At 44.0% G+C, this 17,967-nt stretch overlaps 1 protein-coding gene across 7 annotated transcripts in view; it reads left to right on the top strand.

Moving 5' to 3' along the window:
• The window catches only part of DNAJC17 (DnaJ heat shock protein family (Hsp40) member C17), a 44,593-nt gene that overhangs the window by 11,985 nt on the left and 14,641 nt on the right, over nt 1–17,967 (top strand). For all 7 annotated transcript variants that reach the window (XR_007128857.1, XR_007128858.1, XR_007128856.1 and 4 more), the window contains exons 2-4: nt 16,920–16,989; nt 17,299–17,357; nt 17,575–17,662. Coding sequence is in view for 4 of the 7 variants with exons in the window: in XM_047738627.1 (XP_047594583.1) it covers nt 16,920–16,989; nt 17,299–17,357; nt 17,575–17,662 (217 nt within the window). In the remaining 3 variants the exon portion in view is untranslated. The remainder of the gene's footprint in view (nt 1–16,919; nt 16,990–17,298; nt 17,358–17,574; nt 17,663–17,967) is intronic.

Raw genomic sequence — 17,967 nt, 5'->3', positions numbered from 1 at the left:
AAGGGAAAATTGTAAATGGTAGTACGGTGTCCCAGAGTCAGGACAGCACTCACTTCTACTCCTCCATGGCCCTGAAGTAACTGACAGAGTTGAGGCTTTCTCCTCGTGTTTTGGTTGAGAGCAAATGGATGTTTGGCCCTTTCATTCAATAGGCATTTATTGTGTGCCTACTGAGTGCCAGGTCCTGTTCAGTGCACTGTTCTAGGCCTTGGGGATAAACAAAACTCCCTGCCCCATAAAGCACATTCCCTTTTCTGTAAGGGAAACCCCCATCCTTTCCTATCCCTGTGGCTCTCATTTGAGGATAAATATAACAATTGTAAAATGAAAAAAATTTTTTAAGATTTTATTAATTTATTTAAGAGAAAGCATGCACGAGCAGTGGGGAGGGGCGGGGCGAGGGACAAGCAGATTCCCTGCTGATCATGGAGTCCAACGCAGGGCTGGATCCCAGGACCCTGAGATCATGACCTGAGCCAAAATCAGACATTTAACCAACTAAGCCACCCAGGCACCCCTGAAAAAATAAGTGCTTTTAATTAAAGAAATTTTTTTAATTTAAAAAATTGTAAAATTATTTTAAAAGGACCAAAACAGTTGTGGCACCTGCCTGTTCATTCAATATAGCATGCAACTCTCCATCTTAGGGTTGTGAGTTCGAGTTCCACATGGAGAGATTACTTAAAAATTAAAAATCTTAAAAAAAAGAAAAAAAATAAAAGAACCAAAACAGTTTATCTGTTTTTCCAGACCAAACCAGAAAAGAAACAGTGGATTAGAGGCATTTTGAGGGAAGTGCTGGCATTTGGCACTGACTAGTAGAGACTGACTAGGGAAGAGATGGGAAAACTATAGAAAGAGTGGAGTGATCTTAATCATTGCCTCTTAGGGAAGCATAGGACAAGCCTGACTCTTTGCGTTCAGTGGTGCCTGAATGTATTGCACTATTCAGTAGTTTATGTTCTGGATGATCATCTAGAGACATGGAAGTCAGACTAAACTCAAGTAGTGTCCTAGGATGGAGAAAGGGAATGACGAGGCAATAGCTTCTTAGAAAGATGTCAGGAGAAAGACTACACTTGTGCAAATTGGAATTTAAAGTCCTCCTGGAGCTTCTATTCATCTGAGATCTTTGTCTTTCTGGAATTGGGCCTTGGAGACAACCTGGTCTTCTGAAAAACTATGGTCTGTGCAGGGGACACTGGGTTGGAAGCCAGTCAGCTGTCACCTGTCTCCTCCCCTCTGTGAAGTCTCAAGAAATGCAAATGAATGTTTCCAAGTGCTAGGGAGGCCAGGGACTTAGGGGCGACCCACAGGTAAAGAACGAAAACTGCAAGTGTTAAGTCAATCCAGTAGCCTTTGGCAACATCTTCTTCTTTTTTAAAAAAAATATTTTATTTTGGGGCGCCTGGGTGGCTCAGTGGGTTGAAGCCTCTGCCTTCGGCTCGGGTCATGGTCGCAGGGTCCTGGGATCGAGCCCCGCATCGGGCTCTCTGCTCCGCGGGGAGCCTGCTTCCCCCTCTCTCTCTGCCTGCCTCTCTGCCTGCTTGTGATCTCTGTCTGTCAAATAAATAAATAAAATCTTTAAAATATATATTTTATTTTCTTAGAGTGAGTGTGGGGCAGAAGGAGAGAGGGAGAGAGAAAATCCTAAGCAGGCTCCATGCCCAGCACCGTGCCCAATTGGGGGCTCCATCTCACCACCCTGAGATCATCACCTGAGCTGAAATCAAGAGTCAGAAGCTTAACTGTGTGAGCCACCCAGGTGCCCCTAAAGATTTTATTTTTAAGTACTCTCTACACCCAGCATGGGGCTCAAACCCACAACCCTGAGATGAATAGTCACACTCTCCACAGGCTGAGCCAGCCAGGTGCCCCAGCCTTTGGCAACATCCTGAGGTGGCTTCAGCCCTGCCTGAGTGATCCGGGACTTGCAGACTCAGTTTCATGGAAGTTGGGTGGGATTAGAGTCCCAGCTTTACCCCATACCATTGCAAATAGGGTCTCTCTGTTTCTTCTGAAAGCCCTTCTTCCTTCCCAACTTTATCATAGTTAAGGAACATATTTGCATCTTTCTGCCCTGAATCCAGCCTCCTGAGCTGCTAACAAGGCAGGATTATTTCATAAACAATATTGACACCGGAAACTTTTTCAAAGTCCTGCTTCAGGATAGTTGTGTTTATATGATGAGAAGTTCTTTAGGCAGCAGTGCAAAGCTGGGAATCCAGTTTGTAACACAAAACACCAAACTCCAGGCCAGCTGGTTCAAAGTCAAAACTGGCCTTCCAGGCTAAAACCTAGGAATGGGCCCTGCCCAGAGTAGGCTTAACAACTAAAAATAGTAATAACTAGTTAATCAGGACAGACACACTTGACTAGCATTCCTAGGCCAGCTGGGTTTTGGTTCATAGCTACTCTTAGGAGATCTCAGGCTACCTGCTCTGCCCTCTACTCTTTGAATGAGACAATTTCAGAGCCTCTGGGGGCTAACCAGGGATTGTACTTTAGAACCACACCCCCAGCAGACTTGAAGCCAGCCCTCTCCATCTTGAGAATTCAAATTGGGCTGACCTGGCCCACCATGGACTCACATCCATCCCTGGAATTGCTGTCAGCTTGGCATCATTCTGGGCTGGTGTCACAATTTACCTCCCTCCCAGAATTGGATAGGCAAGAGGTTTGGGACTAATATCAAGTGCTGAGTTTTTGGCAGGTACTTCATGTGGACTATTTTTTGTTTGGGTTTTTTTTTTTTAATTCTCACAACTATCCGTGTATAGGGATACTTTCCTCATACTGTAGATGAAGAAGCTAAGGCTGAGTGAGGTTCAGCAATTTGTCCAAAGTCATGCTAGTAGTATACAGAAGATTCAAAATTTAAAAATACATCTGTTGGATTCCAGAACTTTCTCTCTTTCAGTGAACTATGCTGCTTTCTAGCTTAGAATAGTAGAAAGAAGCAGAACATCCCTGCTCTTTTTTAATTGAGATATAATTGACATATTACATTAACATAATGACTTGATACATGTGTACATTGTAAGATGTACAACACATCTACATTGATCTAGTTAACATCCATCACCACACATAGTTACACATTTTTTTTTCTTATGTAAGAACTTTTAGGATCTCTTTAGCAAATTTCAGGTATACAATACAGTATTATTAAATACTGTCAGCACACTATACTTTACATCCCCATGACTTATTTATTTTATAACTGGAAATTTGCACCTTTTGAGCCCCTTTACCCATTTCACTCACCTCCCACCTCTGGCAACCTCGGATCTGTTCTCCGAATTTATGAGTTTGTGTTTTTTGTTTGTTTTTAGATCCACACTTAAGGGAGATCACACAGTATTTGTCTGTCTGACTTATTTCACTCAGCATGATGCCCTCAAGGTCTATCCATGTTGTCACATTGGCAAACTTCCCTTATTTATGGATGAATAATATTCCTGTGTGTGTGTGTGTGTGTGTACACACCACATTTTCTTTTTCTATCCATCAGGTTGTTTCCATGTCTTGGTTATTGTAAGTAATGCTGCAGTGTTTTTATGTCCTTTGGAGAAATACCCAAAAGCAGGATTGCTATATCATGTGGTAGTTGTATTTTCAACTTTTTGAGGAACTTCCATACTGTTTTCCACGGGGACTACACCAGTTTGCATTCACACCGACAGAGCATGAGGGTTCCCTTTCTCCACATCCTCTCCAATACTTGTTATTTTTAGTCTTTTTGAGAACAGCTATTCTAACAGGTGTGAGGTGATATCTTATTGTGATTTCAATTTGCATTTCCCTGACGATAAGTGATGTTGAGCAGCCCTTGGCCATCAGTATGTCTTTTTTGGGAAAATGTTATTCCGGTCCTCTGCCTGCTCATGACCTGAGCGGAAGGCAGATGCATAACTGACTGAGTCACCCAGGCACCCCCTTAATTTCTCCTTCTGAGAGTTCATTTTTAGTGTATAGAAGTGCATACATTTTTGTATATTGATTTTGTGTCCTGCAACTTTACCTAGTTCATTTATTCCAACAGGTTTTTTGTGGGATCTTTAGGGTTTCTTGTTTCTTTCTTTCTTCTTTTTTTTTTTTTTTTAAGATTTTAAAAATTTATTTGACAGAGATCACAAGTAGATAGAGAGGCAGGCAGAGAGAGAGAGGAGGAAGCAGGCTCCCCACCAAGCAGAGAGCCCGATGCGGGGCTCGATCCCAGGACCCTGGGACCCGATCAAAGACAGAGGCTTTAACCCACTGAACACCCAGGCGCCCCTCTTTTTTTTTTCCCCAAGATTTTATTTATTTGACGAGAGAGAGACAGCCAGAGAGGGAACACAAGCAGGGGGACTGGGAGAGGGAGAAGCAGGTTCCCTACAGAGCAGCCCGATGTGGGACTGGATCCCAGGACCCCGGGATCATGACCTGAACCAAAGGCAGATGCTTAACTGACTAGGCCACCCAGGTGTTCTGGGTTTCCTGTTTCTTAAAGTAGGTACTTATCACTATGATCCTCCTCCTCCTCCTTCTTTTCTTCTTCTTCTTCTTCTTCATCTGGGAGTTTTATTTTGCTTTTGTTTTTGGAAGGTAGTTTTGCAGGATAGAAGATTTTTAGTTGACTTTTTGTGTTTTCTGTTCAGCACTTTGAATATATCATCCCACTGTCTCTGGACTCCTTCTTAATTTTTTTTTTCCTAATAAGACATCTGCTGTTAATCTTTTTTTTTTTTTAAGATTTTATTTATTTATTTATTTGACAGACAGAGATCACAAGCAGGCAGAGAGGCAGGCAGAGAGAGAGGAGGAAGCAGGCTCCCTGCTGAGCAGAGAGCCCGATTCGGGGCTCGATCCCAGGACCCTGAGATCATGACCTGAGCCGAAGGCAGCGGCTTAACCCACTGAGCCACCCAGGCGCCCCTGCTGTTAATCTTAATGGGTTTACCTTGTAAGTTATGATTTCTCTTGCTGCTCTCAAGATTTTCTTTCTGATGTAGGCCCTCAGCATTTTTACTATGATGTGTCAGGGTATGGATCTCTTCCTATGTATAGTACTTGGAATTCTTTGATCTTCCTGGATGTGTAGATTAACATTTTTAGAAAATTTTAGTCATGATTTCTTTGAGTATATTTTCTACTCCCTTTTTTGGCCTCATCTATTAGTCATATTATTACTTGTAGGTTGGTGTCTTTAAAGGTATCTCACATTTTTCGGACACTGTTCATTTTACGTCATTCTTTTTTCTCTCTGTTCTTAGCATTGAATAATCTCTGTTTTCTTTTCTTTTCTTTTTTTTTAATTATCTGCAATGATTTTTTTTGTTAACATATAATGTATTATTTGTTTCAGGGGTACAGGTCTGTCATTCATCTGTCCTACACAATTCATAGGGCTTACCATAGCACATACCCTTCCCAATGTCTATCATCCAGCCACCTCATCCCTCCCACCCGTCTCCACTCCAGCAACCCTTAGTTTGTTTTCTGACATTAAGAGTCTCTTATGGTTTGGGGCGCCTGGGTGGCTCAGTGGGTTAAAGCCTCTGCCTTCAGCTCAGGTCATGATCTCAGGGTCCTGGGATCGAGCCCCGCGTCGGGCTCTCTGCTCGGCGGGGAGCCTGCTTCTCTCTCTCTCTCTCTCTCTCTCTCTCTCTCTCTCTGCCTACTTGTGATCTCTCTCTCTGTCAAATAAATAAATAAAATCTTAAAAAAAAAAAAGAGTCTCTTATGGTTTGTCCCTCTTTCTGGTTTCATCTTGTTTCATCCTCCCCTTCTCTTATGATCCTCTGTCTTGTTTCTCAAATTCCTCACATAAGTGAGATCATATGATAATTGTCTTTCTCTGATTGACTTATTTTGCTAAGCATAATATCCTCTAGTTCCATCCACATTGTTGTAAATGATAGGATTTTTTGATGGCTGCTTAATATTCCATTATGTGTGTGTGTGTGTGTGTGTGTGTGTGTGTGTGTACACCACATTTTCTTTAGCCATTCATCTGTTGATGGACATCTAGGTGTGAGCTTCCTTCTTAGAACTGTTTTTTCTGCATCCCATTAGTTTCGGTATATTGTATTTCCATTGTCATTTGTCTGAAGGTATTTTTTTATTTCTATTTTTTTAAAGGATTTTATTTATTTATTTGACAGAGAGAGACTGATCACAAGTAGGCAGAGGCCGGCAGATCGAGAGGGAGAAGCAGGCTCCCCACTGAGCAGAGAGCCTGATGTGGGGCTTGATCCCAGGACCCTGAGATCATGACGTGAGCCGAAGGCAGAGGCTTAATCCACTGAGCCACCCAGGGGCCCCTATTTCTTTCTTTTTTTTTAAATTTAATTTAATTTTATTTATTTATTTGACAGAGAGATCACAAGTAGGCAGAGAGGCAGGCAGAGGGAGAGGGGGAAGCAGGCTCCCTGCTGACCAGAGAGCCCGATGTGGGGCTCGATCCCAGGACCCCGAGATCATGACCTGAACGGAAGGCAGAGGCTTTAACCCACTGAGCCACCCAGGCGCCCCAGGCGCCCCTATTTCTATTTTGATTTCTACTTTGACCCATTTGTTGTTCAGTGGCATGTCTTTTTTTTTTTTTTTTTTTTAAGATTTTTATTTATTTATTTAACAGAGAGCTAGAGAGCGAGCACAAGTGGGCAGAGCAGCAGGCAGAGGAAGGAGGGAAGCAGGCTCTCTGCCGAGCAGGGAGCCCAATGCGGGGCTCTATCCTAGGACCCTGGGATCATGACCTGAGATGAGGGCAGCTGCTTAACTGGCTGGGCCACCCAGACTCCTCAGTAGCGTGTCATTTAATCTCCACATATTTGTGGATTTTCCAGTTTTCTTCCTCTAGTTGATTTCCAGTTTTATACCACTATGGTCAGAAAAGATACTTGATGTGATTTCAGTCTTTAAAAAATTTTTTTTTAAATTTGAGAGAGAGTGTGTGAGTGAGGGGAGGGCCAGATGAAAAGGGATAAGGGAAGCAGACTCCTTTTTGAGTCCGGAGCCCCACACAGGGCTTGATCCCACGACCTGAGATCATGACCTGAGTTGAAACCAAGTCAGACTCTACCACCTGAGCCACCCTCAATCTCTTAAAATTTATTAAGACTTGTTTTGGGGTCTAACATATAATCTATCCCGGAGAATGTTCTATGTGTGCTAGAGAAGAATGTATATTCTATTGCTTTGGATGGAATATTCTGTATATCTGTTAAACCCATCTGGTCTAGGGTGCCTGGGTGGCTCAGTTGGTTAAGACACTGCTTTCGGCTCAGGTCATGATCCTGGAGTCCTGAGATGGAGTCCCATATGGTGCTTCCCCTGCTCTGCAGGGAGGCTGTTTCTCTCTCTCCCTCTGCCTCTCCCCCTGCTTGTGCTCTCTCTCTCTGTCAAATAAATAAAATCTTTTTAAAAATCCATCTGGTCTAATGTGTCATTTAAGGTTGATACTTCCTTTTTTTAAAAAATTTTTTGAAGATTTTATTTATTTATTTTACAGAGAGAGAGAGATCACAAGTAGGCAAAGAGGCAGGCAGAGAGAAGAGGAAGCAGGCTCCCTGCCGAGCAGAGAGCCCGATGTGGGGCTCGGTCCCAGGACCCTGAGATCATGACCTGAACGGAAGGCAGAGGCTTTAACCCACTGAGCCACCCAGGCACCCCCCACCTTTTTAAAAGATTTTTATGTATTTATTTGACTGAGAGAGAGAATACAAGCAGGAGTGGGAGATGAAGAAGCAGGCCCCACGCTGAGCAGGGGCTCATGTGGGGCTCGATCCCAGTACCCTGGAATCATGACCTGAGCCAAAGGCAGACGCTTAACAACTGAGCCACCCAGGCACTCCAAGGTTGATGCTTCCTTATTGTTTTTCTGTCTGGGTGATCTATCAATTGATGAAAATGGGGTCTTAAAGTCCCCTGCTATTATTTTATTTGCTTTACATATTCACATGCTCCTATGTTAGATATGTAATATTTACAAATATACTTCTTGATGGATTGACTCCTTTATTATTATATAATGACTGTTGCCTCTTATTATAGTCTTTGTCTTGAAGTTTATATTGTCTAAGTATAGCTATCTCAGCTTTGTTTAGCTATCTCAGCTTTGTTTTTTGGTTGTGTGGAATATCTTTTTCCATCCCCCCCTTTTTAAAAGATTTTATTTATTCATTTGAGAGAGAGACAGAGCACACAGGCAGGGGCGTGGCAGGGGGAGAGGCAGAGGGAGAGGGAGAAGCAGGCTCCCAGCTGAGCAGGGAGCCCGATTTGACGTGGGGCTTGATCCCCGGACCCCGGGATTATGACCTGAGCCAAAGGCAGACACCTAACTGACTGAGCCACCCAGGTGCCCCAAATCACACATAACTTATGAATCACATTAATTTTCCTATGTTTTCATTATCATTCCTGAGTAACTTTATCATTCTTTAACCTTTGTTTTCTCCTGTTCTTGGTCCATTGTGCATTTTTTACCTGTATGTATGTTCTCACTCCCCAGCATTTCTTCATCCCAGGTCTGTGCATTAAAACTTGTTTGTGTGAGGGGTGTCTGGCTGGCTCAGTCAGTACAGCATGTGACTCTAGATTTCGAGTCATGAGTTCAAGTCCCATGTTGGGTGTGGAGCCTACTTTAAAAAACAAAAATTCAAAAAAACCCCAACAACCCTGCTTGTATGAATTTATTCTTTTCCTACTCTTCTTCCGTTACTCTTCTTTAGTTGAAGTTTCTTTAGGTTTTTTTGTTTTTGTTTTTTAAGAGGCATCTGGGTGGCTCAGTCAGTTAAGTGTCTGCCTTTTGGTCCTGGGATCCAGTCCCACATTGGGCTCCCTGCTCTGCAGGGAGTCTGCTTCTCCCTCTGCCTCTGTCTCACTATCTGTATCTCATGAATAGATAAATAAAATCTTAAAAAAAAAAAAAGATTTTATTTTTAAGCAATTCAAGACCCAACAACTCGAACCTACAACTCAGAGATCAAGACTTGCATGCTTCACTGACTGACCCAGCCAGGTCCCCTGGTTGAAGTTTTCTATTGCCCAATATAGCCTTTGATAAAAACATTTTTATTTCCATGCTTTATTGCAACTGTGTCCCTCTTTTTTCATGTCCTTTTCTGTTCTCAGTACCTTTCCCTCATTAAAGCAAAACTTTTTTTTTAAGATTTCCTTTCCTTTTTTTTTTTTTAAAAGATTTTATTTATTTAGAGAGAGAGAGAGCATAAGTGGAGGGTTAGAGGGAGAAGCAGACTCCCTGCACTTATCCTGGGACTTTAGGATCATGACCTGAGCCGAAGGCAGTTGCTTAACCAACTGAGCCATCTGGGTGCCCCAACTGCTTTTTTTTTTTTTTTTTTTTTTTAAGATTTTATTTTTAACTCATCTCCGCACCTAACATGGAGTTTAGACTCACAGCCCAAAGATCAAGAGTCTCAGCTCTACGGACTGAGCCAGCCAGGTGCCTCAAAAGCGAAACTCATATTTCTCCTAAGCTGGTCTGGCACTCTAAGAGAAGTCAGGCTCTTTTACACCCTCTGTCTTGAATGTCCTTTCCAGCTCTCTGCTGGGAGAGCTACTCACCTTTCAGAACCAGCTCGCTCTTACCCATCTGGGAGCCTGTAGGGCTAAATTAGACACTCCCTTCTCTGTGTTTTCATCCTTTTTAAATTATTATTATTTTATTTTATTTTATTTTATTTTATTTTATTTTATTTTATTTCATCATGATAAGTGTGCTCTTTAATCCCCATCCCCTATTTTCCATTTCCCCCACTCACCTCCCCCTGGTAACCATCGGTTTGTTCTTTATAGGTAAGAGTCTGTTTCTTGGTTTGTCTCTCTCTCTTTTTTTTCTCCCCTTGTTTTTTTTCTTTGCTTGTTTTATTTCTTAAGTACCACATATGAGTGAGATCAGATGGTATTTGTCTTCTCTGACTGACTTATTTTGCTCATCATTATACTCTCTGGCTCTGTCCACATTGTTCCAAATGGCAAAATATAGCTGAAAAATATATATCTATTGCACATCTACTTTATCCATTCATCAGTCAGTGGGCACTTGGGCTGCTTCCATAGTTTGGCTATTTTGAATAATGCTTCAGTAAACATTGGGGTGCATGTATCCCTTTGAATTAGTATTTTTGTATTTTCGGGATAAATACACAGTAGTGAGATTTCTAGATCTAGGGTAATTCTATTTTTAATTTTTGGAGGAAATTCCAATGGCTGCACCAATTTGTATTCTTAACAACAGTGCATGAGGGTTTTTTTTTTGTTTGTTTGTTTTGTTTTTTTTTTAGAAGAGAGAGCATGAGCGAGGAGAAGGTCAGAGGGAGAAGCAGACTCCCCATGGAGCTGGGAGCCTGATGCGGGACTCGATCCCGGGACTCCAGGATCATGACCTGATGAGGGTTCCTTTTTAACTGCATCCTTGCCCAACGCTTGTTTCTTGAAGTTTTTTTTTTTTTTCTTTTTAAGTGATCTCTATACCCAGTGTGCGATTGAACTCATGACCCTGAGATCAAGAGTTGCATGCTTGAGCAAGTGGGTGACTCAGTCAGTTAAGTGTCTGCTTTAGGCTCAGGTCATGATCCTAGGGTCCTGGAATTGAGTCCCGGATCAGATTGGGCTCCCTGTTCTGTAGGGAGTCTGCTTCTGCCTCTGTCCCTAACCCCTGCTCATGATCTCTCTCTCATGTGCTCTCCCTCTCTCTCAAATAAATAAATAAATAGAAACTTTAAAAAACAAACAAGCAAAATGGAGTTGCATGCTCTATGGATTGAGCCAGCCAGGTACCCTGTTTCTTGTGTTTTTTATTTTAGTCATTCTGACAGGTGTGAGGTGGTGTCTCATTATAGTTTTGATTTGCATTTCCCTGATGAGTGATGTTGAACATCATTTCATGTGTCTCCTTTGGAGATATGTCCATTCGTGTCTTCTGCCCATTTTTTAATTGGATTATTTGTTTTTTGGGTGTTGAGTCGTGTAAGTTCTTTAGTATTTTGGATACTAATCTTTTATCAGATATGTCATTTGTAAATATCTTCTCCTGTTCAGTAGATTGTCTTTTAGTTTTGTTGTTTCCTTTACTGTGAAGAAGCTTTTTATTTTGATACAGTCACAATAGTTTATTTTTGCTTTTATTTCCCTTGCCTCAGGAGACATATCTTGAAAAATGCTGCTGCTGCAGCTGATGTCAGAGAAATTATTGCCTGTGCTCTTGAAGGATTTTTATGGTTTCAAGTCTCACATTTAGGTCTTCAATCCATTTTGAGCGTTTTGGGTATGGTGAATGAAAGTGCTCCAGTTTCATTCTTTTACATGTGGCCATTTGTTGAAAAGACTGTCTTTTTCCCATTGTGTATTTATCCCTTCTTTGTCAAAGATTAATTGACCAGGTAACTGGATTTATTTCTGGGTTTTCATTCTCATGGACCACTTTTTTTTTTTTTTAAGATTTTATTTTATTTTTTTTTGACAGAGGGAGACACAGTGAGAGAGGGAACAGAAGCAGAGGGAGTGGGAGAGGGAGAAGCAGGCTCTCCACTGAGCCGGGAGCCCAATGCAGGGCTCAATCCCAGGATCCTGGGATCATTACCCAAGCTGAAGGCAGACGCTTAACAGCTGAGCCACTCAGGTGCCCCTCATGGACCACCCTTATGGCATCACACACAATAATGTCATTCATTGTTTTCATGACCATCTTCCTTGCTAAGCAGTGTCCTTCCTCTTCAATATCAGGGAAATAGCTGATTTTTTCTATATCCCGACTCCAGTTCAGCCTCTTTATTCCTAGATATTCCATTAGTGGACCCAGGAGGTGGGGTAGATTCAGTGCTGTACTTAAGGGCTCTGAGAGAGCTCTCCTCCTACCCTTAGATACCCCTCCTTGGGCATGAATACCATCCTGACCTTGACCTTCTGGCCTTACCTCTCTTCTTGCTAGTAACCAGCTAGTGCATGAGACTGGCAATTTTTTCTGATAGGATCTTGAAATACAGAATGATCAGTCCCTTATACCTTTGCAGGATGGTTTGGAAATTGAGGTCCAGGCCAGGCCTTGAGGGAGTCGGGGGGCCAGGATACATCAATTTGATTAGGGCAGTTATATGTATGTATTTTTAAGATTTTTTTTATTTGTTTGACAGAGAGAGAGAGAGCACAGCAGGGGGAGTGGTTGACAGAGTGAGAGGGAGAAGCAGGCTTTCTGCTGAGCGGGAGCCCGATATGGGGCTTAATCCCAGAATCTTGGAATCATGACCTTTGGGAAGGCAGATGCTCAACCAACAGAGCCACCCAGGCGCCCCGGGGCAGTTGTATTTAGCTGTAAATTTGCGGAGAGTGGAGCTGGAAGGGCAGAGTTAAGACAGGGTCAGGGTCCATGCAGATGGAGGTAACCTAGGTCTAGTTATACTGTTGGTTCAAAAAAAAAAATCTGATGACACTGTTACAGACATTTGTCAAAGGAACACATTCTGGAAAGAGACTTGATAAAGAAGCAAATTGATATATATATAGATTAATTTCATATTATTACATAATTAATTTTTTTCAGTTAGAACAAGTTGTTTTCCTATTTAAGTAAAACAAAAACAAGTTTTTTGTTTGTTTCCATGTCCCCTTTTTTATAGTTTTGCAGCAGAATGCCCAATATGAAACGTAATTACAAATACTCAGCTATGCACAAGAGAATAGTCCTTAAGTACCAATGGAGACATGATTCTTTTTAAATAAATGCCTAAACACAACTCTGGTCCCATAGGCACCTGGACTCTAAGGTCTGTGTAGCAAAACGAAACAAAACAAAACAAAAAACCAGTTTTTTTATATAGAACATCCAAAATGAATTATAAAACACACAACAGTGCTTAATATCTTAATATCTTAATAAATACTTCATTCCTTTAGAATAAAGTCCATAGGGGTGCCTGGGTGGCTCAGTGGGTTAAAGCCTCTGCCTTCGGCTCAGGTCATGATCCCAGGGTCCTGGGATGGAGCCCCGCATCGGGCTCTCTGCTCAGCGGGGAGCCTGCTTCCTCCTCTCTCTCTCTCTCTCTGACTGCCTCTCAGCCTATCTCTAGCTGTCAAATAAATAAATAAAATCTTAAAAAAAAGAATAAAGTCCATAAAGCATTCTCTCAAAAAAAGGATGAATATGCCATCCATGCTCCTTTTTTTTTCTTTTTTTTTTTTAAGATTTTATTTATTCCTTTGTCAGAGAGAGAGAGAGAGCCCAAGAAGAGGGAGAAGGGTGACAGAGGGAGAGGGAGAGGGAGGAAGGGGGAGAAGCAGACTCCATGGCTGAGTAGGGAGCCCGAAATGGGACTCGAGCTTAGGACCCTGGGGATCCTGACCAGAGCTGAAGGCAGATGCTTAACCGACTGAGCCACCCGAGTGACCTCAGACAGAACATGTTCTGTCTATCTTGCTTTTTTACTGGTCCTTCTTGCCTCTTTTCACCCTTCACTGTCTGTTTCAGGTTTATAAAAGTGAACATATAATACTTTTAAATAGCCCCATGATACAAAAGAAACTGTCTTCCACAAAATGCCCCAACATCGGTAGCCACAGCCCTCATCCTGGTACTGAGGAAGTCCAATCTGAGGGCGGGCAGCTTTCACGTTGAGGTGACACACACCTTCTTCTCCCTGCCTCTTCCTTTCACCCGTCTCAGAGAGAGAGAGGTGTGGGAGAGAGGCAAGAAACAAAACCCCAAAGAGCCCTATTTGCTGGCATAGTCAAGGATGAAGGTTTAAAAGGATACCCACCATCCAGTTAATGCTGGAACTTGAAGAGAGGGTTGGGGGACTGGGGAAAGAACATTAGTATTGTTTTACTTATTGAAGAAAAAAAAACAACAAATACAGGACCCTAATATATAAAGAATATATAATAAAGGCTTAGTTTTAAATGAAAAAGAAATGAAGCCAGGGGTACAGTGGAGGAGGCAAAAGAAAGAGGGAGAAAAGATGAATGATAAGGGGCTGAAAGAGTAAAGATGACATTTCAAATGTAAACTGTATATAAAACTATCACCTCTTCTCTAATTTTTTTAAAGAATTTATTTATTTATTTGACAGAGAGAGATCACAAGTAGGCAGAGAGGCAGGCAGAGAGAGAGAGAGAGGGAGAAGCAGGCTCCCCGCTGAGCAGAGAGCCCGATGCGGGACTCGATCCCAAGACCCCGAGACCACGACCTGAGCCGAAGGCAGAGGCTTAACCCACTGAGCCACCCAGGCGCCCATCTAAAATTTTTTTTTTTTTTTTTTTTTTAAAGATTTTATTTATTTATTTGACAGAGAGAGATCACAAGTAGACGGAGAGGAAGGCAGAGAGAGAGAGAGAGAGGGAAGCAGGCCCCCCGCTGAGCAGAGAGCCCGATGCGGGACTCGATCCCAGGACCCTGAGATCACGACCCGAGCCGAAGGCAGCGGCTCAACCCACTGAGCCACCCAGGCGCCCTCTAAAATTTTTTAATAGTGAAATCAGAGCCGGATGTTATTTTTTAATGGTGAAAAGCTAGATTGGGTTGGGGAGAACAGCACGTGGGCCAGGTGAGCACAGGTAGACGATTGGGAAAGAGTGTAGGAAGGCACACATTCACCCTGGCTGATCCTGTCCTGGAGTGGAATCTGTCTCCTGGGTTGAGCCAGGTGCGCCCTGAGCGCCTGATGGGCGTAGTCGCCCTGGCCGTGAAGATGTAGTGCCCGCCATAGTCCAGTAGGTGGCAGCACATCCCAGAGGTCCGAGGTGGTAGTGGCTTGAGGCACCCGGCCACCGCCCTGCCTTGCTGGTGCTGGCTGCTTGCCTCTGAACGTCCTTACTTAGCAACTTTGGGTAGAAGTATTTATTGGTTTCCTCTGAGAAACCTAGAAAGCCAGTTGGCTTAGCTACTTGAGGAAGTTCTGTGCAGAAGCTCCTCCTCGCAGGAGGTTTGAGTGGCAGGTAGGGTGTGCAGGGAGAAGTGAGGGCAAGGTCTCAGGAACTGGAGGCAGATTCTGGGATTCTGTGCTCTGCCTTGCCGAGCTGGCTATATATGAGAGAGAATTCTGGCGGCTCTGTTTCTTTATTTTTACTAACCTAAGAAATAATTTTTTTTCCTTTTAATTCAGAGATACAAGATAAAAACCAAAGATGGACCATAACTAAGATAACCGCTGTTGACTATAAAAAATGATATTAAAATAAGACCTAGGGACACCTGGGTGGCTCAGTGGGTTAAGCCTCTGCCTTCCGCTCAGGTCATGATCTCAGGGTCCTGGGATCGAGTACCGCATCAGGCTCTCTGCTCGGCAGGGAGCCTGCTTCTCTCTCTCTCTCTCTCGGCCTGCTTCTCTGCCTACCTGTGATCTCTGTCAAATAAATAAATAAAATCTTTTTTTTTTCTAAGATTTTATTTATTTATTTGACAGAGAGAGATCACAAGTAGACGGAGAGGCAGGCAGAGAGAGAGGGAAGCAGGCTCCCCGCCAAGCAGAGAGCCCGACGCGGGACTCGATCCCAGGACCCTGAGATCATGACCTGAGCCGAAGGCAGCGGCTTAACCCACTGAGCCACCCAGGCGCCCCAAATAAATAAAATCTTAAAAAAAAATAAAATAGGGGCGCCTGGGTGGCTCAGTGGGTTAAGCCGCTGCCTTCGGCTCAGGTCATGATCCCAGGTCCTGGGTTGGAGCCCCACATCGGGGCTTTCTGCTCAGCAGGGAGCCTGCTTCCTCCTCTCTCTCTGCCTGCCTCTCTGCTTACTTGTGATTTCTCTCTGTCAAATAAATAAATAAAATCTTTAAAAAATAAAATAAAATAAAATAAAATAAGACCTGTTTAAGGTTTGAAAATTTGAACTACAGAAAAGTATAAAATAAGAAGTAAATGGGGGTGCCTGGGTGGCTCAGTCAGTGGCATGTGTAACTCTTGATCTCACAGTTGTAGGTTTGAGCACCACGTTGGATGTAGAGATTACTTAAAAATAAAATCTTTTGGGGTTCCTGGGTGGCTCACTTGGTTAAGTGTCTGACTCTTCAGCCCAGGTCTTGATCTCAGGGTTATGAGTTCAAGCCCCAAACTGGGGTCCATGCTGGGCTGGGCAGGACTACTTAAACAAACAAACAAACAAAGAAAAACACAGGGGCGCCTGGGTGGCTCAGTGTGTTTAACCTCTGCCTTCAGCTCAGGTCATGATCTCAGGGTCCTGGGACCAAGCCCCACATGGGGCTCTCTGCTTAGTGGGGAGCCTGCTTCCTACCCCCTCTCTCTCTGCCTGCCTTTCAGCCTACTTGTGATCTGTCTGTCAAATAAATAAAATCTTAAAAAAAAACAAAAAACAAACAAAAACCCCACAACTTTGTTATTCCCCGCAAAGATGTATTTATTTATTTGACAGAGAGATAGAGAGCACAAGTAGGCAGAGTAGCGGGCAGAGGCAGAGGGAGAAGCAGGCTCCCCACTGAGCAGGGACCCCCCCCCCCCCCCCAATGCAGGGCATGATCCCAGGACTCTGGGATCATGACCTGAGCCGAAGGCAGCTGCTTAATTGACTGAGCCACCCAGGCACCCCCTCAAAACCCCCAACTTTTAAAAAATAAATAAATACTAGTGTAGTGGACATTTTTGTATGCTTGCTTTGAGATACTTGTACAAGTCCAAATTCCTAGGGGTGATCAGAGGGCAAATACATTTTAAAACTTGTATGGCTGGCTGTAAAGAAACCCACTGCACCAGGAGCCCTTCTCTGCGGGGACACTGGTACCTTTCGCCTTCCCCACTGCAAATCTCCCCAGAGGTTGTGAGGTAAGTGTTCCCATGTGGGAGCCTCCAGCCTTTCTTATAGCGCGGGGGAGCACTCCCTGGAGTCCCTTTATCGCTCTAGTGAGATTTTCCTGTCTGTCCTGGGGTGAGAGAATGAATAACCACTTTGTCTGGCTCTTCTAGGTGAAGAAGGCATATAGGCAGAAGGCCCTCTCCTGCCACCCAGACAAAAACCCGGATAATCCCAGAGCAGGTGAGACTCTCCCAGGTGTGGGAAGGTGAAACCTGCTCACCAGGACATGGTTCCCCCCCCCCCCCCCCCGTCTCCGCTCCCGTGGGTGCGCTAGGGAGTGCTTGCACGTGCAGGCAGCCCCAAGCCTGCACTTTGCATTTGGGGGGCGTCTGGTCAGTTGCCTGTGCACCCCCCTTCCTTTGCTGGTCCATCCTCTGCTGATACCTGCCTTCCTGCCAGCCTGTGGCTTCTCTGAGGTGCTTTTCTGAAGGAGCACACCGTCATCAAGCCCAACTTCATTTTCTCTTCTTTTTTGATATGTATTTTTAGCTGAGCTCTTCCACCAGCTTTCTCAGGCCTTGGAGGTACTGACCGATGCTGCAGCCAGGGTAAGCGCATCCTCCTCCAGCTGCCTCATCCCTGTGGTATGAGCCCACTGTGGCACCTCGGCCTCAGTCCCCTGTACTCTGCCCAGTAGCCCAGTCCTTGTGGTCCTAGCCTGAGGCCTGATCGCCAGGCTGCCTCCCAACGGCCCTGGGACTGCACAGCTGTGCTCTGGGCTAGTCCTTCAGTTGAGTGCTCCTCGGTGTTCCTTTCTCCTGCCAGGCTGCATACGACAAGGTCAGGAAAGCCAAGAAGCAGGCAGCGGAGAGGACCCAGAAACTTGATGAGAGACGGAAGAAAGTGAAGCTTGGTAGGTGACATCATGGTGCTGGGTGGCCTTTGGTTTCCCTGGGCCATTTCACACAGCCCTTCACCTTTCTTCCTGGAGCCATGATTCTAGCACCTCCGAACTTTTCGGCTCCAGCTCTGGGCACAGCCCTTCTGTCAGGGGTGGGTCCTGAAGGACACTCTTAGGAATAACAGCAGTGACTAGATTTACTACTGGCTAGCATTGTGACAGATGCTTTCCAGCCTCCTGTAATTACGACAACTATCCAAGGAGGTGGGTATTACCAAACCCATTTTTTATAAAGAAGCTAAGGTACCAAAAGGGTA

The sequence above is a fragment of the Lutra lutra genome, chromosome 7 (genome assembly GCF_902655055.1).
Source record: "Lutra lutra chromosome 7, mLutLut1.2, whole genome shotgun sequence".
NCBI lineage: Eukaryota > Metazoa > Chordata > Mammalia > Carnivora > Mustelidae > Lutra > Lutra lutra.
The sequence above is the reverse complement of the archived record's forward strand: the minus strand, read 5'-3'. Positions and strand labels throughout refer to the sequence as shown.